This window comes from Crassostrea angulata, chromosome 1 (genome assembly GCF_025612915.1).
Source record: "Crassostrea angulata isolate pt1a10 chromosome 1, ASM2561291v2, whole genome shotgun sequence".
Lineage (NCBI taxonomy): Eukaryota > Metazoa > Mollusca > Bivalvia > Ostreida > Ostreidae > Magallana > Magallana angulata.
In genome coordinates, this window is record NC_069111.1 from 48,596,051 (window position 1) to 48,622,616 (window position 26,566).

A 26,566-nucleotide genomic window follows, 5' to 3' on the forward strand; every position below is an offset into this window, starting at 1 on the left:
AAAAAATGAATTTGTACTAAAAATATTTCGGAATCCGGAATCCCCTCTTTCAAAATGAAAGTAGCATAACAAAGGACAAGAGAAATATGAGAGGTGAGATCATGTAATCTTTAAAACGAAATAAAGATTTAAATATCAAAAAGGTCTTCTTTAAGTAGTAACATGTATAAAAGGCCTATAAGGCTATATGAAGTCAATAAATTGCTTTGCTTCAACTGCTGATCGAGAATGGGTTTTTTTCCGGACCCACCCATTATAAATGATAGCATGCTTTAGTACTCATTTTAACTTCAATATTGTTTGTCATTTACTAATGCAATTTTTATACTATCAATGGGCATGTCTTTCTCTTGTATAATATTATAATAATGACATAACTGTTTCTTGTTGTGGACTCGGAATTGTAAATTTTAAATATGCACTCGGACACTCCCTCAAACATATACTTCCGTGCCAAATGTAAGTGTCAATTCTCTTTTCTTGCAATAATATCTCTATAATTTTTTCGTTTATCACATTAAAGGGGGGATTTGGAGAGATGTAGATTAACTAAAGTATACTGAATGCAGATCTTTAATTTTTTGAACACTTGGTTTATATTCAGTAAAGTATTTGACAACCACTTTGTAATATAATACTTCCTACAATAGTATTTTATTTAGTTACTTTTAAGAAATCGATAAAGAAGTGACCTTGGTAGAGTTATGTTTTTAAATAATTATCATAGGCCTATAGAGATTCCGAGGTAAAAATAGTTTTGACACACCTTTAGCAAATATACACTTTATTTCAAAGTTTTAATATTTGACTATTTTCTGCATGATGCAGATATAATATATATTTTTTTTCAAATCAGAGATAATATTTTTTCTCTCTATACATTGTACTATAGTATATCTATTTTACTTCAGATGTTATACAATGTACCAATGTGTGCTATACATGTACCACTTTCATTTACGATACCGTCGGTCGGTTGTATACTTGGGTGCACAGTTGATTTAAACCCAGTTGTACAAATGAAAATGTACCTTTTTCACATATGAACGTTTAAAGATTAGGCATACTCAGCTGTTCTCAAATGGAAGATCACCACAGGAATGTTGATTTTCGAGAGATTGTCTTGTTTTCATTCTAGACATACTACATGTATATACTACAGTACATGTTTATTTCAGGTTGAAAAAATGGGTGGAGATAACAAAAAATCCAACATCGACCGGCACATCGAGGAATTGCTTAACATTCTACAATCTCTATATGAAGAACATGGGTCAACCATTCCAAAGCTGAAGAAATCGTTGGAGATTTTGCAGACGATCAAGGAAGAAGCAAAAGACCTGCAAGTCTCTTCTGAACAAGACACAATCTCTACACTAGATTTGAAGGACCTAGATGTTCCATGGAAAAAGATCGGTGCTGGGAACTTTGGAAGCGTCTTCAAAACAACATGGAAGGGAACATCCACCGTTGCAATCAAAGTTTTGAAGGAACAGGCTAAGCACCAAGCCCGCGAATCTAGACTTCTGCGATATCTTAGCCACGAAAACATCATAGCGTATCGGGGGATGGGGTACGTGCAGTCTGAGGAGGAACTGAAGCGGATACTGGAAGGCAATAGAGACGAAGAAGTACGAGAGATGTTCCAGGTACCAAGTATGTTCTTCGTTATGGAGTACATTCCAACAAATTTGTACCGATACATTGTTCAGCAGGAGAGCCACGAGAGGCAGGGTCTCTCCTTGGGCAAGGCTTGGGATGTCGGGAAACAGATAGCCAGTGCACTGAGTTATCTTCACTCAGAGGGGATTGTCCACAGAGATATGAAACCGGACAACATCTTGATCCAAGGTTACGTGAACAAGTTCATCATTAAAATCGCCGACTTTGGCTTGGCATGGCAGGATGACCAAATTGATAAGCAGCAGACAAGGTATGGTTCCGTGATGTCCGACAACAATACCGTTTCTCAAGTTAGCGGGTACGGATTTGTGAACATAAGGTGGGGACCACCAGAGTTCCGCTCGTCTTTGGAAAGTGGTAAAAGTCACTCCATGACCGACTACAGGAAGGGAGATGTCTACTGCTTTGGTTTGATCATGCTATTTACAGTATCTGGGCTCAAACCACTGGCAGAACTGTCTTCATCAAGTATACAAGATGAAATAGAACTTCCCACGCCGTCTATCCCCAAAGAATACATCGGAGATCCCAACGATATCATTGCAAAGTCAATTATAGAATGCACGATTGATACGCCCGAAAAGCGACCAACGGCGGAAGATGTTATAGAGAAATTCTATCGAGGGAAAAACCCGTATTTATCGGAAGCAGACGAAGGAGAATTATTTTCATGTGGGTTCATGGACAAAACGGACATTTTTGTTGCAGATTCTTGCACAGATGAAGACGCAAGTCAGAAAGGATTTTTCGAGTCCCGAATACGACCATCCGGGTACCAACACGACGACTTGAGTTGTCCCATCCAGGTAGAGTCTAAACCGTGCAGGGACAGGTACGAAAACTGGGACAAAGAAGAAGAATACATTGCAAATTACCAGGAATTCAGCAGACAGGCAAAAGACAAAATAATTGACAACAACCCTACAGTGGCTTTGAAACGCTTAGCGTTTGCTCGCCCAGGTGAGGATGAGTGTCAGAGAGTCGAGATGTTCTTTAAGCAGTCAGAATATGTTCACCACAGAGCAATGCGGAAAATTTGGATGAGCCTAAATGAACAACAGAAACAAGACGCCATTCCAAACAAAGCTGATGTCAATCCTTTCTTCAGCAATACATTTGGGCTACATGTGGCTATCCTGACAGACGAAGGCCCAGGGAATCCACAATACTTCGTGTTTCCACAGCGTGCAAAACGTGCCGGGATGTCTGCCCCTGGTGCCTTTACTTGTGGAGCCGTGGAAAGCGCATCAACTCCTGACATCAAAGGTGAGGGCTCTTCAAGAAGAGTGGATCTAGTCAATACTGCAGTACGCGGTTTACGGGAAGAACTTGGTCTGGAGTTGTCTGGATCTGACACAGAAGCCGTTTGTTTGACCACAATCTATTTAAAAACTGACACCCACGAGTGGGGTCTGTGCGGGTTCGTGGACCTGACGGACGATCGGATCAAACCAGAAAACCATATCAGTGCCGACAACCTGAAAGACCGCTTTTCTAGCGGACCAAAGGACAAATTCGAGCACCAGACTCTGACATTTGTCAAGTTCACGTTAGAAGATATGGTGGACTTTGTGTTTGAAAACCACGACAATTTTGCCAGTTCCGCCAAGCTAGTCGTCGTGAAGGTGCTACAAGCGTTCTTTGGATGGTCGAGAGTCCAAAGGGAGTTTGAGTCGAGAAAGGTTACTTCCTAGAAATAAAAAAGAACCGCTTCCATTGTACGGTGAGCTTGCGAGAACGTTTTCCACGTTGCTATTTTTTGAGTACCATAAATGTATACGTATTACCTCAGAATATCCATGTTTGTTTTCATACATACACAAGTATTAACATATTTTCCATGTGAACCATGTCATTCAAAGGAATTGAAAACGGATCGGCGATTAATGTTGGTTGTGATATGATGGTTAAGGTTTTGGAAGTGACAATATCTATGATGAACTTAGATATAAATGGAAAGACAAAATGTTAAGAAACCTATTGTAATCATGGCATGAAGCAAAAAATACCTATGGTCTTTGTGAAAAATGCACGTATAGAACAAAAACATTTTTACAAGCTGACACTGTTCATGATGTATATGTTGGTGATAGCCTTGAATCGCAAAAGGCAAAGTTCGATGAATTTCTGACGAAATTTTAACAAATTATGTCGTCACTGAAATCATTAAGCACAAAATTATCTTTATTTATGCACACATTTATAATGTTTGCTCATGATTTTTGTAGAATGATTTATCACAAATAAATTATTAAAGCTTGCGAAAATTGCATTTGTGGAAATATAACCCATACTGTAATACAGAAAGAGAATTGACGCATGGCGATTGATGTACAAAAGAAACCGTGTGCTATAATCGTTGTATACACTGAAACTAATTACTAAAACTATCGTGTTGGGAATACTTAGATTTTGACCTTTTCAGATTTGATCAATACTACCAGGTGTCTATAGGAAGAATTGATATATTAAGGCCGTGTTACTTTTTATTTAGAAATAAATACTAGTATTAAAGGTGAAAAGAAACTATGTACATTTGTATCACTTAATTGTAATTTAGATATTTGGTAAAATACATATGCATTCATCTTAAATAAAGATGTCAATTTATCTTGATAATTTGACCAAATCAAAATTCAGCCTAAAGTTAACGTTAAATGGAAAAACAAACCCAGCGACTGCGAACAAGTTAATGATCGTCAAATATAAATCTTTTTGTCTAATATAATCCTTATTATGAGGTAACAAATTTTCCATTTGAAAGAGGTAATTTGTTATTTTGGTTGCGTAATAACGAGGATAAATGTGAATGGCTGTTCATAATTCAGTTATGCTTTCATATAACGGAGATATTCAAGCATTTCAGAAAACAACACTGAGGATTTACCTGTATTGTTTTTTCTTCTGTTGTTTCCTTAAAGTTATCTACCAACAACAACTCATTATCATGTATTCGCATTCATTATTGAATTCCTCAGATTTTTGTTTGAAGTTCCATTTAATGGCTTTCTTTGGCATCATGGGTCTTTGAGCCATGACCTTGAACAATGATCTTGATATGTCAGCCCCCTCATTGTGTGTATTCGTGACTATTTGTTTCACTGTGTGTATTCGTGACTATTTGTTATAGGGCAATGTGATGCATGGACATAAATGATCTGTCTGAAATTATCATACAATAAAGGTGATTAATCGCAGCACATGTTGCCATAGCTTGCAAAAATCTATGTAAATTTTCACTGCATGCACTGTAATAAACATGACCACAAACTTGATTTTCAGTAAACTGTTCTGAAATTTATATTGTAATTAAAAGGACAAGGTATTGTGAAATTGTATCACAGTAAGGATCCAGTTTGTCATTGACAAGAATGTTATTGCAAAACTTCTAACAAAAAATCCCCCAAATTCAGTGCAACGCTATGTCCTCATATTAATTTTTTTATAGCTTATTCGGTAATTCATGCGAGGAAGTGTTCAAATTTGCAAAAGGACAACCAAGAGAGAACGGTATATACAATCACCTCACTTTTTAGACAAAACACACATGTAATGTAAAATATTGAATTATCTATATAAATAGTTTGGTTATTCTTTAATTTTGAATGTAATCATTATTGAACACACTAGAAGTTATTACGACTATTATGTAACATAGGAGGGTTGTAACAAAAGTTCGCGGATAAGTTCGATTGCGAGCGGACTATCCGCATGATACCAGTTTTAAACTTGACGTAATTAAGGAATGAATTCAATATTTATTTGTTTTATACGATATAAAATGGTTTGGGGCAGTTTACGCTTTATAAACCGCGAAGCGGTTTATAAAATAGCGTAAACTGTTTCAAACTATTTTATATCGTATAAAACTAATAAATATTGAATTTATTGCTTATAATTTAATTTGTTTACTCTTCATTGTAGATAAAACGGTCATTTGACCTTTAAAATGACGTGAAATTGTACAAAATTTAAACGTAACATCAGGCGTATTGATACGTGTTTGACGTTAGTCTTACTATGACGTAGGCAACATTCTTTATACGATATAAAATAATTTTTTAGCCAATCAGAAAGCGCGTTACAACCAGAATTAAATTATTTTCTAATAAAAATACACGGTATTTCATATGACGTTAAAATAACTTAGGAAGGTCACTTTGTGAAAGTTTCAATTGAAGTTTAAATTGAAGACTTTTTGACTATTTTATCGCCGAATATGGACGACACACGCATGAAAATTAAGTAGAACGTTAACGTCAATGGACAACTTGGAGCACCGGGCCTTCATTAAATTTTGTATGCAATCAGGAACATCTCCGTTCAAACCAAAGGGTTCTTAGATGCTGCAGGAGATGGCCCACATATGTTTAGGACAATGGTTAACAAATGGAATCAGATGTTTAAAGATGGAAGGGTTGATATTTTCAGCTCTTGCTGCAACCCCATCCCCATTTCTTAATACAACCCGGATTTTGCACCTATGGACTTTGTTTTATGGAAACTTCGGACAAAACTTTTTGGACCTACGATATGTCACAGAAGACATTATTTAAAATCTTGACAAATAATGGTATGAAGGTGCGTTTTATGAATGGGTTAAATGACATAAAAAAGTGCGTGGAACTGAAAAGTGTTCACTTTAAAAAAAAGCGTGGCAGATTTGCCGACAGTTGTTTGACGTCACATGATGTCGTGGAAATATAAAATGACGCTCTGTATAAATCTAATTCATACATCTATAGTAAATTCGTTGTATATTTTGAACGAATTATCAAAATCATATTATTTTTGGCATACTTATTTTCAACTGAGAGTAATTTAATAAGACATAAGTCATCATACAAAGTACACAGTCATTTTTCCGTAAATCACTTCGTCCACTAACTTTTCTAACAACCCTCGTGTACTGGAAAGCAGTATATTGATTTCTGTGAATGAACATGGCCGAGCGTTTGACCGATGATGCCCTTAAAACTTCAATTTTTTTAGGTTTCATAAATTTTAAAATGTCTCTGTAATAGATTGAATGATTCTGGGTATTTACGACTGTAGCAGCATTGTTTTAAGGATTGCACAATGCGTTTGCATAAAAGTAAAATACTAAGTTTAATGAAAAGAATTTAAAAGGAATATTTCTTAATTTTAAGACCCAAAACTTAGTTTTTTATTCACAGACTTCAGTTTATGTTCTCATTCACGTATCTGTTCTAGATGAAACACACGTATTATAATCTTAACGTACACCTTACATGTACATGTAACTTTTAAGATTAAATTATTCAATATATGGTTAAATTTCATTGCAGCGTTTCTTAATATCTTTGTTTCTTTTTATTAATAGAGAACATATGAGAATATCATCTATTCTTATATAACTAAATGTCTTTCCTCGTTCATTACTTAATATTGGTTTAGATATCGATTGTTTTAGTCGTTTTGGCTTACGTTAGCTAATTTTATGCCTGATTAATTCATATGTTCTAAGTTTTTTTTTAAAACTCCTTATCTCTTTTGTATATTAGATTTGAATTTTACGGCTTTGCTGTTATATTGAATTATTTTAATTTCTGTCGAGGATATAGAATTAACTAAAAGATCTCAGGTCAGCGCAATCATTTTATTTTGTCTTGGTGCTTTCTTATCTTTGATGTTATCTGTGACGTGCACGTTTAGCTTACATTATATCGATAATACATGCTTAACTAATCAAATAATCACAGATGTATCATTGAAAGTGAATGAAAGGGGATTTTCCGTACATAAAATTTATTCATGAACTATTAATTAAGAGGAATTATCCCCTTCAAATTTTAACTTATGCTGACACATCTAAACATAATCACGTTCTGAAATCGTTCAGATAACTATGTAGTCAGGTATTGTCTATTGTTTATTAGTTCTGTAGAAAAAAAACCCTTTGAATATAAACAGAAATTATTTTTACAATCGATAAAAATAAATTCAACGTTTTTGATGCACCAGATGCAATGTTAATTGATGAAATACAAGTAGGCAACAGATAAACATGAAATATTTGTTGTTTTGTTTCACGTGACTTATTCCAATTTATATCATTTTATAAGCAAGTTATTATAACGACAAAATCGTGGTATTGGACATGTGTTTACATATCAATGTACCGTAAGGCATGTTCCATATGCATGATAAATTATGACTGGGGGTGATAGTTTAACGCTCTCACTTTTTATTTTCACCTTAGTACACAGATGAAAATCAAAACTGTTAGGAGATTAATCATATTAACTAATATAGAAGTAGGTCTGACTATGTAGGTTTTGATTGATGCAAACATGTACTTCTCTTGAAATTGTTCAGAACCATTTTAACAAGAGCTTGGACTTTGGGTAGTTGTGTCAAACGGCAATGTTACGTAGGCCTGTCTTTTATTGCAGGTCATGCATTTAGCCATTGCTCTTTGTAATCTGCAAGATTTGTATGGCTTTTGAACTAAGACTACGCAATCTGTGTATATTTCACCAGCGTCATTGCTAACTTGTTTGACGCAAGAAATAGATAGTCACGTCCTACTGAAAGTCCAAGGCCTTTTTAAAATGGTTCTATATACCAAACAGATGTGGAGTAAGGGTAGAGGCACACACAAACAAAATACATGTATTCCTATCGTGCTTTCTGTGTTATTTATAACAATTATTAAAAATTATAACAACAATATCAAAAATCTGTCTATTTTTATACGATTAGCCGGTTAATCGGTCGGAACGAATTTCGATTAACCGATGAGCAATTCTGCAATCGATTGCCATCCCTACGAAAAAAATCATAATTAGATAGAAATAATTTATCATACAAATTAAACATTAAAAACATGAGTTAAAAAGTATTTATTGAAGTAAGCAAATACTTATAGAGAGCTTATAGACAAGTATTCAAGGAAAAAAATGGTAACTTAAAAATTGGAGTAAGACAGATAATGATTCATGGTATAGAGAATTTCAGTAAGGCCCACTTTCAGTATCCGTAGGTCGAATTCTCAGAAAGTAAGTATGAAAGAAAGTGACCAACTAAGGAATTGTATAAAGGAGTAAGTAAGTAGTTTAGTCAGTAAGTTTATGAAAAAGGAAGTTACATATGATTGAATTATTTGGCATATATTACTGACTTTGCAAGTAAATAAAAAAAGTAGGCACAGAAGGTAATCGGCGTACGTGTGTACAGTTGCTAATATACATATTTAAATTTAAATGACATTTTTTGTGAAATGTTGAGTTTGAAAAACAAGTTTTTGTACCAATAAAATGAAACATTCTCAATCACTCATTCTGACCTCGAAATAATGCGAGATTTAAAATCAAGAATAAATCATTCTCTAGCCCGATTTAACAGTTGTTTATTTATATTATTTCCGTCATAAAAAGCGACTTATGCGTTCTGCATGGACTTGAGAAAAACAATTACTATCTTTGAAGGAGTGTGCTTTTGTGTTAAATATAGAACAGACCGATAGCATATTGAAGGTTATTGTGTAGTCACACAAAAAATTACTCAAATTTTTTGATAAGTACGGAAGCGTATTAGTGCTAGGTTGTAAAATACAAATTTCCCGAAACACCAACATTTAAATTGGATTTATGTTGGAAATTCTAAGGTAAAAGTTGGAATTTTCAAGATTAAAGTTGAAAATTCCAAGATAGAAGTTGGAATTTCCAAGAATTAAGTAAGAAATTCAAGCTTTAAACTTGTGCTTGAAGTTTTTATTCACCACGTTTCACGCAATTATTGTGAAGTGAGCATCATCACGTTTCTCAGTAACTTTGTGTAAACACTAGTACTCTCCCCGTGAAATTGACGCTACCCGCACTCAAATCGTTCATTGCAACCAAGAAATTTTTCGTTGTTATAGAAATTAAGAAGGCCAGATATAGGAAAATGTTCAATATTTAAAACTGAAAGGATTATTTTAATTAGTGATAGTTTATGTCCTATATATGACATTAAAAGTTTAAAGCAATATGATGGTTAATTCGTGGACCACCCAGGCTCCAAAACATTCTACACGTAAAGTGCTAACAATAATATATAATATATACATAATTCTTTATAGCTAATTACATTGTCCTCTATATGCACCGATTCAGGGGTCCATCTGGTTCGTAAGTACATTTTGTGCACTTTTTCTCAACTTGGGTGGGCTAAGTCTTGAGACAGTAGCAATGGCGCTGTTATTTGGAGGGCTCCGCTTCTCGACCATTATGGTGCGTTTTACTTTGTTTTATTATTAAACAATGACGTACTTCATCTACTACAATTACTCAAGTTTTCTTGGCCTGTAAAGCACACGTTCATTATCACGTCATGCGCTATCTCAACTGCAAAGGATCGCCAAATAAGAAAAAAATATTCTTTGATTCTACTAAATTTAATGTGATCTAATTTGTTCAATGTTATTAGAAAAAAAATTAATAATACGATTTATTCTTTAAAGGAAATCCATAAAAAGATAAAGTTTGTTTGGAAAAAAGAAGAAGAGAGAATTGCTCATCAAAAAGAGACCCCTCCCCCCAAATGTTTATCAATATTTCTGGTGTTTTCTCTGCAATAGAAGTGTGTAGTTTTGAAATAAATCTTAATGATTTCCAGTTTCTTATTTAACCAAATGAAGTATATTCTCAACTTTTTACAGATCCTATATCATTTGTCAGTTGGTTTCTTTTGCAAATGTATTTCTAATCGGGAGTTAAACAGATTCGCGGACAAAACGCTCTAATCCATTGTTTTCAAACTGGCTACAAAATGCTTATTAGCATATTTTGCTTTCCTGCATGAATGAATTTGCGTAGAATGATCCTTTCAAGTACAGAAAATCAACAAGCTGCGCCCGACAAAGCGATGTAAGAATGATTAATTAGCGGAAAATGACCCTATATTTCGCTCCTCTCAAGTAAAATGTCTTCAGTTGAAAAAAGTGCATCAACAATGATAAAAGAAAAGCAATATTTTCTAATTTTTTGTTTTTTACTCTGGAATAATACTTTTGCTCAGAATGGTAAGAATGACGTACATATTTAAAAACAGAATTATATTTTATGTGCTGAGGTATTTTTTTTTTTATTATTTATTATTATTTAAAATGCGTATTTTTGATTGAATGAAATCGTTACTAAAAATAAAATTTCTTATTGTATTTTTTCTGCTTCTATTTTGCGTGTGTCTGTGGGATCATATCCTTACCTGAACCCTATCTATATATACTATTCATTTATAATTATCATATTCATCAATCTTTGGATAAACTATGCTGGTATGTCAAACAAATGAATAACAAAGTAAACAATTCTGACAATAATGTTTAGAGATTTCTTGTTTTTTTCTGGTGCCTATTTAGAGGTTTTCTCATCGGAGACAAACCATTTTCTTAAATGTATCTGTATATAATTTTAAGATTGGAATAGAATTGGAATGAATAATGAATTTAAAGTTTAAAAAATGGAATATTGTTAAACAAAAGCGCACTGTTGTTTTGATCTTTGACATTTTGTCGTGGATTACTTCACTGAATTGACGTAATACACCTGACAACTGTTATAATGAGATTGAAAAGTGCTCTCTTCCAAACGGTAGACAGATTATAGAGAGATATAAAGACAGGCACAAAAACAAAGACAGGCATCGATGAATGGAAACACAAACATAGACATAAACATAGAAATATACATACAACGACACAATGACGGACCAACATACAAAGACACAATGACGCAATTAACACATTCTGCATATCAAAAAACCGCATTGAAAGACATAGCGACAAACTGACAAAACAAGAGTAGGATAGTTTTTTTTTTCAATGAAATAATATTCTCAGGAGAAAGGTCTTATAAAAATCTACATTTATCAAATTCCTTCATTAATCCGCTGTTTGAAAATGCATAGGACGTACTTAAGGAAATATATTTACGTACTTGCTTTAAAACAAATTCACCAGAAAGTTGATTCACAAAAATATTAATCTAGATTCTGTTTGAAAACATTAATTCATCTCTGGTTTTGCAGAAGAACCCTCAGATTTAGCCGTTGTAGAGGCCCCGGTAGGGGATGACTCAAATCCTAAAAATATAGACATTGAATTGGATATTGGAACCAGGAATAAGAAGATACAGCTTCACCTCAAGAGAAACGATGATCTCAATATGGACGCCACTGTGTTTGTCCCCCGAGTGGATTCCACTGGGAAATCCGTGCTGGTCAAAGAAATGGTTCCTGTTGACACGGTAGGTAACTCCGTCTTAAATAACTGGCCTCATACACGTTCATGTTGATCAATTCCCCTTCCTCCGCCATTGTTCATCATTTTGGTGGCACCTAACTTCTTGTTCCTGTAATTATTTATACGTTTAAGTATTTGTCACCACGACGTGAATTAGGAAAGTTTGTATACAGACTTCTCGAACCTTGGAAACAAATCAAGCGCTCGTCATTAGATACATGCACTGTTGGATTGTCCAACAGAGACACTGTTTTGATATTTATCATTTATTTACATATTGTGCAACACAGACACTGTTTTAATAATTATTATTTATTTACTTTGCATGTTATTATCTACAGAAAACGTCCTACTATCAAGATCCAAACCATGGTGCAGCCGTACAAATGCAATGTGGGGAGTCGGCGGCAGGTGGGGAATGCGAGAGGACTTTGGTAAGGATGTAAGGGATCTATGGTAGAAAACATTGGTTATGACGTAAGGGATAAAAAATTCTTTGCAAGAAAAAAATTGCAAAGACAGAAAAGCTTTACTTTAATATCAAGTTATTTATCTATTTCAATATCAATGCATTCAATGCTATAGAACATTAATAGAATTCATTTTAGACCATTTTGTAAAGAAAGAGAGGTTATTGTCTGACTTCCAGTTGTTCAATACGAGAATACATTGATATGACAGAGTTACCGTGTGATTATCAAGGTATCCTCGCTAACGGACACTTTGAAGTGTACAAACATTTTAGTTACTGTTTCAGTACCGATTCAAAAAGGTACATGTATAATGGCTAATGTATAGGTACTAGTACCTTAGGAAAAAAAAAGAGGTCTTATTATCAATTCATTTATAGACAGAAAATCTTTAAGAAGGATTTAATTACTACATGTATTTGCAAGAGAACATTAATAGTAACAGAAGGATTATTTTAAGAGTACCCATGTTTTTCTTGAAAAAGAATAAAATAAGTGTCAAAAAAGCTTTAGTACTAATGTACTACCTAAAATACTGCTAAGGATCAAGAGCCATTGTTATTGTATTCTTTGCAAGTGTACCAAAGCAGTGTATCAAAGACAACCGCGACTTATGGAAAGATTTGAAAACCTATATATTCTGTGTAAGAGAGGTGTATTAAAGATACATAGCTTTTTGTTTGGTAAAGCCAGAGGATAATGATAAAGTATTATTGGAGAAAATTAACAAGGATACAAGGCTTGTTCATTTTTTAAAAGTAAAGCACAAGTAAGGTTATAAGATTATCGTTATGTCAAAGCACCAATGCAGACATTTCTTACAGGAGAACATCTTTTATTGTTTGATAATTTATTACTTTTAATCTATTACTTGCAAAGACCGACACTGTTAAACATTTAAAACAAGTTTATTGAAATAAACAATTAGATTTTACATAAAATTCATATAAAAACAAAGCGTTTTAAAGTAAAATTAGCCTGTCATCATTCCTTCAATTGGAAATCGTGGAGTGTCACACCCTGATGTATGAGTTTAATTTTCAAACGAAATTCTCTCTCTCTCTCTCTCTCTCTCTCTCTCTCTCTCTCTCTCTCTCTCTCTCTCTCTCTCTCTCAACTTTAGATACAATCAGACAACAGTTTGAGGAATGGTGATATTTTAAATAATAAGTTATTTAAAAATAGAAATCCCTCCAATCGATATAATAATTATGAAACAGAGGACCAAATACATATATGGTTGCTGTGGTTACAATTTCAATTATCTTTTTAAAGCATTTACAGAAAAACAGGGCTGTTTAGAGGTAGATATAGAACGTTGGTTTTGTGATTGATTAAGTGGTAAGCTCCTGTTTTTTTTATCGATGCGTAATATCCTCGGCTCACAAATCTGTTACACCACGATAAATTATTCTCAACTAAAATATATGCAATACTAATTAAGAACATTCTCTACACTGCATAGGAAAGAGTTCTAATTAATGGTACTTTTTCTTTATTTTGCCAACTGATTTGAAAAAGAATAAACTACAGTTGGTAGTCTATTAGCCATGCGGCTCATCAGTATTGCATACATATACAAAATATAACAAATATAAAAATATGCAAGGCACGCAAAATGCGAAGCCAGTAGGCACCAAAGAGTCTCTGCAGGGCATGTATTCTGTTACATCAACTATTTCATCATATATAAACAACATAAATATTATAAACATATAAAAATGTAATATATACGTTGATTTGATTATGGTATAAGAATTTGAATAATTTTTTGTCTGATTTAGCTAAAGCAATGAATTTCTCAACAGATTTGCTTAAAAAGGATTATACAACTTATTGGTATTATTAAACTAAATAATTGGACAATTTTGAACACAGATGATTTTTTGACATAGAAATACATAATAAATTTTGATCTGTATGAATTGTAAACTAGATAAAATGAAAAACATCTCGAATATCATTATAATGTTGGCTTAAACACACTGGATATTTTTAAGCGCTAGAGCAAGGGTTGGTAACACAAAACTTAGAACAATAGCACTATAAAGCAAAAAGAAAAAAGAAAAAAAAAAAGAAAAAGAAAAAAAACCCCAATTATACTAGTCTTCTGTAAGTAAAAAATATCTTAAATGCCATTATGATTAATGATTATTAAGAGAACATCTTCTTTTATTTCTACAATCTTTTAGACTCAATTTATAAGGAATACGATTCTGGTCTATACTTTGTAATGCATCTTCTGAATTTCTGAGTCAAATGTTGGAGTGAATACGACTGCATACAGTAATTATCAATCAAAAGTGAAAATATAACATTTTGATGAATTGCTAATAACAGCAAACGATTCTTGATAATATACATATATATGATTTAAGCATATCTGATCCTCAGCAATGTTTTATAACTCATTATTTCTGGGATGTTAGATTTGGCTTGCGTATTGGAAAATTTTGATAAGATCGGGGGAGGAGAGGGGGGATATGTACCCTACCTTCTCAGAGAACAGATACATTTTCTTTATAAATGGCCATTAATGTAAAGAAAAAATATAATGAACAGTCCTATTCAACCTCCCTTCTTTTCCTTTGAAAAATGACAACACGTGTGCATTTCGATTGCAGGTTGGTTCTTTGTATGTTAGCGGGGAAGAGTTTGCTTTACAACCCCTTGATCAAGGAGCGAGGCGTAAGAGACAGGTGAAATTTAAGACTGACCGTAACGGCAAAAAGAAGACCACCGTCATGTATGGACTGTTCAAAAAGAAGAGGCCAAACATAGGAAAGAACTGGGAAATGAAGAAGGATGTGAAAGATTTCAAAGCGGCGTGGGATGAAAGTAAGTTAGACTTTATGTAACAAGTAGAGAAAAGTAAGACTTATTGTAACAAGTAGATAAAAGTAAGACTTATTGTTACAAGTAGATAAAAGTAAGACTTATAGTTAGAAGTAGAGGAAAGTAAGACTTATTGTTACAAGTAGAGGAAAGTAAGACTTATTGTAACAAGTAGATAAAAGTAAGACTTATTGTTACAAGTAGAGGAAAGTAAGACTTATTGTTACAAGTAGAGGAAAGTAAGACTTGTTGTTACAGGTAGAGAAAAGTAAGACAAGTTGTTACAGGTAAAAGAAAGTAAGACTTATTGTTACAAGTAGAGGAAAGTAAGACTTATTGTAACAAGTAGATAAAAGTAAGACTTGTTGTTACAAGTAGAGGAAAGTAAGACTTATTGTTACAAGTAGAGGAAAGTAAGACTTATTGTTACAAGTAGAGGAAAGTAAGACTTATTGTTACAAGTAGAGGAAAGTAAGACTTATTGTTACAAGTAGAGGAAAGTAAGACTTATTGTTACAAGTAGAGGAAAGTAAGACTTATTGTTACAAGTAGAGGAAAGTAAGACTTGTTGTTACAAGTAGAGGAAAGTAAGACTTGTTGTTACAGGTAGAGAAAAGTAAGACAAGTTGTTACAGGTAGAGAAAAGTAAGACTTGTTACAGGTAGAGAAAAGTAAGACTTGTTACAGGTAGAGAAAAGTAAGACAAGTTGTTACAGGTAGAGAAAAGTAAGACAAGTTGTTACAGGTAGAGAAAAGTAAGACTTGTTACAGGTAGAGAAAAGTAAGACAAGTTGTTACAGGTAGAGAAAAGTAAGACAAGTTGTTACAGGTAGAGAAAAGTAAGACTTGTTACAGGTAGAGAAAAGTAAGACAAGTTGTTACAGGTAGAGAAAAGTAAGACAAGTTGTTACAGGTAGAGAAAAGTAGGACGTATTGTTACAGATCAAGGAAAGTAAGACTTATTGTTACAGGTAGAGGAAAGTAAGACTTATTGTTACTCAAATGATAGATCATATATTTCTCTTAAATTTTCAAAGATTGCATATCAATGATACATCGATGTATCAATCAATAAATCATTAACAACATAATAGTTTAATAAGAGAAGAATGTAATCGCTAAACTTGGAAAAAAAATGTTGGCTTAAGCACATTGGATATCTATAAGTGCTAAAGCAAGGGCTGGTAACACAAAAATTAGAACATTAGCAATTGTAATCAATTTAACAAAAAAAAAAAGAAAAGAACTGGTAGTGTTGGTTTACTTGAAAGAAGAGACTCGCGTTACTGCTAAACATCTCTCCTAGATTATGATTAAGTCAAACATTTAAGAAATATGCACTGATTTCATTTGTTTCATGAATGTGATAGATTTTCTTAAAGTGTGAAACGATGTTTATTGTCGTTATTACAATTTTGAAAACAACATGTGTACATAAATAAACAATTAGCAGCCTTTGCAACAGGGTCACTGGATATTTAAATCTTATGAAAGTAATTTGTACACACTAGCTGAAATCTCACTAAGGAAAACTTTTATTGCTGGTTGTGTTTTAAATAAATAAAAACAAACAATACTCTCTTATGCCAGAGATAAACGTCAAAATAAGTTAAACTATAAGTAGCTGGTAAAAAAAACCCACAGAAAAAGTTTCTAAGAGTAACACATGTTAGCACTGGCGTTATTACATACTGGACGACGAAGTTACTTTTGTTAAACATATTTATTTCAAAGAGGACTATGTCTCTTGTCTGCAAAACAAACAGAATTATTTCCTTTTGATGCTTTTCTAATTAGTCAAAAAACTCAGAGGCAAGAAACGGAGACCTGTCAGCAGAAAACCAACTTCCAGATTCTCCCAATCGTCTTGGAAAAAGGCCTCTAACGTCAAGGGTTTGACGTTTACCCCACCCCCGATCGACCGTGACGCTGCTAACACCGGAAGTGAAAGCGATCCTTTGCAAGCTTTTACGGCTCTAAGCAGCAGGAACAAGAAAAAGCTTGTAGTTGATGCAACCGAGTCAAAAGTCCTAGGCGAGAGCATTGTAAACGGTCAAAGGCCTACAGCCTTTGCAACCGCAAAACAAAGATTGGTCGTGGCAACGGTGACGTCAGAGTACCAAGTTGGTATCCTGATTGCCCTGGATTATGCAACTTATGAAAGGTTTGTTTCGTAAAATAGAAACTTTTTGACGCAGCAATATATATATATATATATATATATATATATATATATATATATATATATATATATATATATATATATATATATATATATATATATATATATATATAAAACACAAAGGGTAATTTCATCTTTATCATCTGCTTTGAATTGTCCATTGAACAATCTATAATTATAAATGTATCTTTATCACTTATTTTGAACTTATTATCAAAATATCCTTTTAAAAACAAAGGTTTTACAAAAAAGCAGCAGGTGCCACAGAAAATGAACGCGACACAAAGGCCAAACAAGATATTCGAGCTTACTTCTCTCAAGTAATCAACGGGGTACGTGCTTCAGCCAGTTTTGGTATTAAATCATATGCTTTAAAGCCTACACTACCCATGCTTGAAATGTTAATTGAACAAAAATATTAAGTTTGCAAAAAAGCTAGCTAAATATTATAATTGTTCTACATTGAAATACTCTGAAGGCGCAATGAACTTTGATTTTGTGCGTACATTACAGCATAATGCTTTAGATAAAATTTAGTTTTCACAAAGTTCTATATTATTTTCCCTTAAGTAGATGGAATTTTGTAAAGAGGAAACCACCAAATAAATTTTTACTAATTTCAGTAACAGTATTGCCTTCAACGGCATGCTATAGGGCAGATCTATTGTTTTTGACCAGTCCAACCTGTATATTTCATCTCACATAATCATATATTTGTTTTGTTTTATTTTGTTTCTGTTTTTAATTTTACCTCTTGTTGCTTTATTGCAGGTTGCCCTGAGATATAAAACCATACAAGCAGAATTTTCATTAAACATTGTGGTCACTGGTTTCATCATTGTAGATGTAAGTATATATATAAACAAGATGTATTTCTAAGTAGTACCTTTGACTCGGTGGTTACAATGTACTGTGTTTTCTGGTTTGTTACCAAAGCGACAAACCAAGACTGTATATATTAATTAATAAAATGTGCATTAAAGTAACCCAATAATTAGTTACTTTTGCCATCTAATTATTTTTTGAAAGAGGAAAACACACTACATTCAATTTGATGAAATAAAATATACATTGTTTCTTTTGGTTATACATTTAATTGCTTTAAATGAAAGATTGGCAATGCAATAATTGCAACGTAAAATTTAATATCATATTTTGCAACGTATTTGCAAGGTAAATTCAATATCATATTTTTCGGTTTTCATTACAAAATATATACATAGACACACCAACTTATTGTGTCGAATTATTTTGAAAAAAAAAACCCACGCCTCTAGAAATATATTTAAGAGAAAGAATAATTAATTTTTGTCTTTGTTTGAATCAAAGTTGTACTGTCGAATATATTTCAAGGAAGACATATGCATTATAATCATATAGGTATTTGATTTAAACTAATTAGTTTGATGACGAATAAATAATTATGTAATATACGGGTAATATAATAGCGGTATCAATGCTATTTTGGTGAAATAAACGCAAATGTCGACAAAGCTAAGCTTCTCTGTGCCTATGTGTACACAGTTATAATGTCAAACCTTAAAGATTTCACCCAACATTGGTTTTTGAGTCAAAACACGATATAGTAACCATGACAGAGAAAAAAAATGATATCATTCTCTAACTAATTTTCTGTCTTTGCAGACTAACGATTATCCCTGCTTCACGTGTGGAAAGGTTAAGAACGTGTTCGATGACACACTCCGGGACCTGACCGATATCGAGTCCTCCCTCAAGAACATCACAGAGTTCCGACAGAAGACACAGCTACCCGAACACGACCATCTTATGATGTTTACAGAGTAATAAAATTATTACATTTAACGTCATTGCCCGCATTCTATTTAAGTCATAGAAGAGAGAGAAAGTTTGTTTATTCAGTTGAAAAACCAGTTATTGTTGCGATAAAAAATAAGTTTAGGATATATTTGGAAATACGTTCAGTGACATTATTGGTTGTCTTGTCTTTTGTAGCTTGGATCTTTACTACAGTCCCAGCAAGAACAACTACCAAACCGATGTTACAGGTAACGTTAACAATTGTACACTGTGACAGTAACCTTTGTTATGGAGGCTGGGTTGTCAACAAATTAACCATTATATCTACCTTAATTTATAATTATTAGATATAATCTTTAAAGCTATAAAGTATTAACTGGTTAAGAAAAATTCCATATATTTTAGCTTTGAAATTTGAATATTTTCTTATATCTGTATACAAAGCTCTTTATCATAAGGAAAACAATATTGTCTAAAAAGGCGACGGCCATCCAACGCTTTTAAGATTACGATAAGAACTGTAAACTAAATAAAAAATTAAATGAGGGAGAACTTCATCATCATCGCGTACAGTCCTGACCATTATCAATCTTGCTCGCATTTATTTAGCGTATCTTGCTAGAATAGGCCACATAAATTACCCCTGACGTACACATGTATTAGAAAATAAAGTTGGTTTACAGTATTGGCTTTTAGATTGTTTTTATCATAACTTGATAAAAATAGCAGAAGATGTTTATTTTACAACCTTGATTTTCATTAAGGTTTCGCATACGTTGGTGCTTTGTGCACACAAGCAAGTACCTCTGTTATTGAAGATTTTGGAAACTTCGAGAGCGTGTTTACAGCTGCGCATGAACTTGGACACAGGTAAAAGCCTAGATCATCAAAAACGTTACAAACAACTTAACAAAAGGCTGTCTTTTTATTCATTATACAGTCCATATTTACTAAAATTCTTCCTAATTATTAAAGTAAAAAAATTGTTGGTGAAGCGAGTAGTATATTGTATGGGTCTATTGTTATCCCAGTCTAGGGGCACAGCATGACGGTTACGGGAACACCTGTTCGGAGATGGACCAGTACCTGTTAACAGCGGTGTCCGGTCAGACCACGGAAACAACCAAACGCAACCCCTGGAAATTCTCCTCTTGCTCCATTAATTATTTCAGAAACTATATTGCCAATATGTAAGTACAGTAAAACACGGTTATAGCGAACACGCTTATAATGAATTGACGCTTACAGCGAGGTGATTTTCATTCCCTGTAACTTTATTACATGTTGTAAACTTGACGGATATTACGAATTACGCTTAACGAAGTAAAAACTTTGTTTCAAGCGTCTTTTTTTTGTACAGTTACTTTGACAACAATTAAAGCTCTTTGTTGGTTTTAAAGATATACCTACTTTAAACTCTATTTCTTGGAATCACCCATAAGGAAATATCCCGTTTTTAAGATTAATGAATCTATTTGCTAAAAATCTCATTAAGAAAGTGATGGAGGAGGTCATTTTATTAAAAGTACGGAATTTTTTAGTTACAGTAGAGTTACGAAAGAGTTTAAAAGTCCTTATAATTATTCAAGTCCTTCACATTTTCAAAGTTTTTAGAGCGAATCTAAGATTAGGTCTTCTCTAATTGTCATTTATGATTAGGTAATAAAGAGTCGGTTTTTGAGTATAATGCTATGATGCAAACTCCGCTTAAGCATAACAGCGCGCCATTAGCGTACCTATATATTGTTTGATAATTGATGTAGATCTAGACCTATACACTCACGGACAAATCCGCAACGTCTGTAGACTTTGGTATAGATTCTCCGTTTAAGGACTTCCTCTGCACAGCCTAATGTCAGTACATGTACTTATCGCTTGTATGCCGTAGAAAAGTATCAGTAAGTATCAAAGCATGATAATGAAAAGAATCTATATTTCTGTATACAGAAGCAGTGATAGCTCTTCCGTCAAAAACTGTCTCACGGACGAAGCATTCCTTTACGACGCGGAGGAATTCAAACAAAATACTGGCACACACCCAGGGCAACTCTCTCATCCTAATGAGCAATGTAAAGCCACTGTTGGACCCCTGTCTTACTACGGATGGGTGAGTCTGATTTATTCATTTTGCAATTACAAATCTGATTAAAACCAATTCTATTATAATTTGAACACTACTGATGAGAAAGTATGATGGATTATTTTGTTGCAGGGTGGCGCTTTAAAAACGTTTGATGACATCTGTACTTCGATGGCTTGCAATACAGGGGAAGGTGCATCGTTGTTTGTATTTGGAATAGCGTACAGGGGAACTTCCTGTGGAGACAAAAAGGTATAACTAGGGTTATATGTATAATAATATTCATCGGTTTTCAACATCATTGAATTGCGTTTCAATCTAAGATGATCAAGGTACGTTTATGAACCAATAAACTACTGGAATATACTTTATTTGTACATTTGTATTTTAGTGGTGTATAGAAGGCCAGTGTGTATATGACCCACAGGCTCCAGCGAAAAACGGTGAGTCCTTGTTCAATGTAAATGTCACCGTGTCTCGGAAAAAAATCGTTATTTCGTTACGGCGGCCATGTTGCCGTCTATTATTTGCTACTTGCGGACTACAGAAACAAAGATACCAATGAGATGACGCATTTTCCAATTATGGTGCCCCATTGTTATCCGTTGACGGTCAATGAATTCTTTATCAGTCATAAAAGATAATTCTGATCATGAGTTTTATACATTTTAACTGAATTTTTAGCAAATTGTGTGCATGGGGATATGCAGGAGAAATTCTCCTTCCTGGAGAAGACGTGCGCACAGATAGTGGCCGAAACGCCGTCCCTGTGCTACAAAAACCCTTATGACTACAAGTGTTGTGACTCCTGCGAGAAAGCTGCTGACAAGTCAAACCCAGGTAAGAGATTACAGAGGGTCGATTAGTTGCGAAAATTAACACGATGATAATTAATGAAATACCGAGATTTACCATTTTGGGAAACCAAAAACCAAATATATGCACATGCGTTTACCTTTTGTAACTATTTTTCTACGGATGGTCTTTGTGTTGATCTAACTTCCTCCAACTTTACTCTGTACAGATTGTCCATATGGAGACAGGGCTGATACATGCTCCAAGGTTCTCACTAATCCATCACTGTGCTACTTTGAGGAAAGGGAGTGCTGTGCTACGTGCAAGAGCGTCAATACTGGACCCGAGGGTGAGCTAGGCAATGAATGACGAATTAACATTTTGATTTATCAACTCCTCCGATACAAAATTGTTGCTATCCTTCTATATTGAGAGCAAGAGAAAATTTACTTGCTTAAAGCTAAACATGGCTCGTAAAAGGCATTGTCAAATTAAATTTTACGCACATTTTCCAAAACAGGGGAAAACTATTATCAATATACAGGTCAACGCATTATTTACAAACAGAAATTGTACATAAAACAAGGAAAACGCACAAAATTTAATACCACGAAAGGAATTCTGCAAGTGGAGTATGAGTTTCGGGTGTGCAATAAAGTTTTACGAAATCGAAGGGCTTACATACTTGTGTGATGATACATATTTATGAATTGTGTTCAGCTTTATAAACAACAACATAAAATAACTAAAGAAAAGCTTTTCAGTGTGTAATTGCATAGTCTTAATTTAATCGACATCATGATGTTTGTCTCATTAAATATAAATAACTAAAACTTGACTAAAGATTGGGTATGCACACTAGACCAAAAAAGTAACTTGCCTTCAGGATACTTTTTGTTTTATCAAAATGATTAATCAGTAACAATCAAAATTTATATGCGTTCCAGGTTGCCAATATGGAGATAAGATAGACTCGTGCAGTAAGTCTGAATGCGGTAAAGATGCTGCCTATAGAGATAATTGCTGTGAAACATGTGCTGACTATGTTCCAACCACTGCCGCTCCCATTGTACCGGAGCCAACGCCAGCACCGACGCCAGCACCCACTGAAGCACCAACGCCAGCACCAACGCCAGCACCAACTCCAGCGCCAACTGAAGCACCAACACCAGCACCAACGCCAGCGCCAACTGAAGCACCAACGCCAGCGCCAACACCAGCGCCAACACCAGCACCAACTCCAGCGCCAACTGAAGCACCAACTCCAGCGCCAACGCCAGCGCCAACTGAAGCACCAACACCAGCGCCAACACCAGCACCAACTCCAGCGCCAACTGAAGCGCCAACGCCAGCGCCAACTCCAGCGCCAACTGAAGCACCAACACCAGCACCAACTCCAGCACCAACTCCAGCGCCAACACCAGCACCAACGCCAGCGCCAACTCCAGCTCCAGTGCAGACAACACCATCTAACTTTGTCTCACTTGTTGATTATTATGATTCCCTATGTGTCAAGCCATTTGTTGAAGTTGGTTTTAGATCCTGTGCATCTAGAGCAGAAGGCATGTCTTATCCGTGTCGATTTCTATCATTTAGGACTTCGTGTTGCACACAATGTACAGGTAATGTTTATCAATTCAACAGATTACAAATCAAGTTAGTGTAAAATTTTAAGTTTTCCCCATGCATGCAAAATTCATTTAATATTCAAACTTATCTAACAAGGCCGAATTCTACTGTTTTTACCATGCATGTAGATCTTTCATTAATTAGACTGGACATTCTACACATTAACTATTAGATCTGTATTATACATTTACATTAGGTACTTTAGACCCTAAACTGTTATTCAGAAGAAAAGCCATTTAATATTTTGGCTTATAATTTAAGCATTTTCCTATATCTTTATGTAGTCTTTTTTGCATAAAGAGAGGTAAATATATAACTAAAAATAACCCTGACCAACAAAACTTCAAATCCTGTCATTGATTAATAGCAGTTACATGTATTTAATTTATAAAAGAATGCAAAGACTGTGATATTATTGTAAACGTAAAGTTTATATGGAACAGTTTCAAGTTTAATATGACTAACGAGCTAATTCAGTCTACAATAAAGAAAAAATCCTCAGGAAAAAATAAAAGCTTTAACTGTGTAAAATTTGCTTTAAAACAAGTTAGAATGAGAAAATTTGAAATCTGAAATGTAGGTGGTTAGGGGGAGTCTTGGATTAGGGCATAGACACTTAAACTTTCGACTTCATTCACTGTACTTCTGGATCAAGTTTATCCAAACTTTAAACATATTATCCTTCGTTGATTGAAATTCAAAATTGTGAAAATAAACTTTCATATCTAAATTTGCCAAAACTCTCAGGCAGAAGCGACGCTCTAAAATGGCTACAAACAGAATAGGGGAGCTCTTAAATAAATATTAGGGATGTATAGTTTTCTCGAGAAAGGACACTATGCTACATTCTGATTCACATATAAGTATGCAAGCATCCTAAAATAATGTTGGTTAAAATCGATTTATACCCATTTATTTAAATCGATTTACATCAAATCCAATCAGGTACCCCCTCCCCCCTCTGAGAAAACCAAAAACTCACAATAGGGATGTGCATAAACAATTTTGGTCGATCTTCATTGATACTGTTTAATATAATTAATGTAAATTATATATATCGAACAGTGATCGCATTCTTCAAAACAATGCGTTTTGAGAAAAAAAAAATCTAAGAAAGAGATACAAATAAATGTATTTACTATTAAGATGTAATGCACCGGCAAGCAAAATAGTCAGTGGGTCTCCGGTCTTGTTTTTTGTTTGATTTTTATGCTGGTATAGCAAAATGATGGTCGAAATATTTTCGTCTTCACCATATAGAATGTTCCGATAAACAACTTTGTGGGGATGTGAAGCCGGGTTACTGTTACTACAATCAGACAAGAAGGGACTGCTGCGAGTCATGTGCTAGAGCCGCTGAATTGGAACCAGGTAAAAATATTATCCCTTAAAAATGTAACCAGAGGTTTTTTACGATATGATTTCTATAAAACAATATTTTTAAAGTTTTCATCTTAAGGAAGTTGGACGATCAACAAATTAACCATAAGATTTGCCTTAAACTTTTCAATATATTTTGTATACTGTAAACTATTATAAAGTTAAAAATAAACATATTTTAGCTTCACAATTGGACCATTTTACTTAATCTTCATTCAAAGACTGTAAATATAGCGACCACCCAGCCCCCTTAAGGTTTAATTGAAGGCAACAGCTTGAACATGATAACGACGAATATTCTTGTTTAAAGTACTAAAAGGACAGACGTTTTTTCTGTAATTAAATTTTAGATTGCTTGGGGGATGCAAGTCCATTTTGTGCACACTTTGTTCAACTCGACGCAGAATATACCTGTTCGAGATACGGAAGAGCTTGCTGTAGATCATGTGGGTTCGTGAAGTTCAACAGTCTTTTTGCCCGTTCTGCTAAAAACGACCCCTCAATATTAAAAGCAAGATCTCGGATAGACTCAGTCATGGTAAAAGTCGCTGATCCAAACAGTCTTATTGATCTGAGGAAAGATTTTCTGCACACTGTCGATGAATCGGTACAATTGGAAAATGCCGGAATTTCAAACTCAACTCCAAAGCCCACAACCCCGAAACCACCAAGGAAGAAATTTTCACCGATGAACCGCCGTCGATTTGGTCCCAATTCAAGAACACGGCGACCGACTCGGCGATTCTTTAACCGGCCTAGTCAGCGCCCTGCTGCTAGCAATCGGCCCGCTCCGACACCAAGACCAAGGGGTTTTAATAGGTTAAGACAAAGATTGCAGAACTTACGGGGCTCTTTGGCTGGACGAAGAGCGCGTGTTTTGGGATGAAAGGTTCTCGTCAATCAACATAGTGCTCTGTTCCGTTTGTGAAGGACATGTGCAATAAACAAATCTTGTTTTTCCCTTCACTTAGAGTGTAAACTTCTCAGCTAATATGAATTTGTTGCTGTTTCAAGTAACTTTCGTCTACATCGTGTATCCGTTGGTTATGACGTCTCACTAATAGTATAAAATAAAGTAAAAGGAAAATGATTCACTTTTATTTTCTTAGATTATTAGTAATTATTGTGATGTTGTTTCTAAATAGTCACGACAGTTCTTCATTAATTTGAGAACTTATATGGATAGTTGCACGGTATCGAAAATAATTTTTATGTAAACTTTATTCTATTTGTCCACATTTAATTAAAGCGTGTAAGTTTTATATTGGAAGTCAACGAAGAACGCTCTTTCAAGAAGAGATAATACTCAAATAGCAAAATCTGATGAGAAAAACCAAAAAGGTGGTTACACAAAATTTTCGACAAGTTCTCGATTTATGGTAGTTTAAAGTTTGCCTAAGCGTTAATACTCGAAGTCAGCATTATAGGAAAAATTAGAATGGGAGAACACTTAAGAATCTTGAAAAAAATGAAAAAAGGAGGTT

At 34.2% G+C, this 26,566-nt stretch overlaps 2 protein-coding genes across 2 annotated transcripts; both read left to right on the forward strand.

Annotated features, from left to right (window-relative positions):
• The first annotated feature begins 9 nt into the window (after nt 1-9).
• Nucleotides 10-3,955, forward strand: LOC128175901 (serine/threonine-protein kinase dst1-like). The gene is made up of 2 exons (XM_052841773.1): nt 10-93; nt 1,179-3,955. The coding sequence occupies exon 2, from the start codon at nt 1,188-1,190 to the stop codon at nt 3,375-3,377; it is 2,190 nt and encodes a 729-aa protein (XP_052697733.1). The 5' UTR covers nt 10-93; nt 1,179-1,187; the 3' UTR covers nt 3,378-3,955.
• A 6,641-nt stretch (nt 3,956-10,596) lies between these two features.
• LOC128175892 (uncharacterized) lies at nt 10,597-26,172 on the forward strand. Its single transcript, XM_052841762.1, has 19 exons — nt 10,597-10,711; nt 11,719-11,936; nt 12,274-12,366; nt 15,027-15,240; nt 17,035-17,401; nt 17,658-17,751; nt 18,191-18,265; nt 19,064-19,221; nt 19,394-19,446; nt 19,963-20,068; nt 20,230-20,388; nt 21,146-21,305; nt 21,411-21,530; nt 21,670-21,721; nt 21,963-22,118; nt 22,303-22,422; nt 23,021-23,695; nt 24,963-25,073; nt 25,433-26,172. Exons 1-19 carry the CDS (start codon nt 10,612-10,614, stop codon nt 25,966-25,968), a joined length of 3,567 nt encoding a protein of 1,188 aa, XP_052697722.1. The 5' UTR covers nt 10,597-10,611; the 3' UTR covers nt 25,969-26,172.
• The last annotated feature ends 394 nt before the right edge of the window (nt 26,173-26,566 follow it).

Coding starts and splice junctions, on each gene's coding strand:
- LOC128175901 (XM_052841773.1), top strand. CDS start 1,188: ATGGGTGGAGATAACAAAAAATCCAACATCGACCGGCACATCGAGGAA.
- LOC128175892 (XM_052841762.1), top strand. CDS start 10,612: ATGTCTTCAGTTGAAAAAAGTGCATCAACAATGATAAAAGAAAAGCAA. Junction 11,937..12,273: donor AAATGGTTCCTGTTGACACG/GTAGGTAACTCC, acceptor TATTATCTACAG/AAAACGTCCTACTATCAAGA. Junction 22,423..23,020: donor CGTCAATACTGGACCCGAGG/GTGAGCTAGGCA, acceptor TATGCGTTCCAG/GTTGCCAATATGGAGATAAG.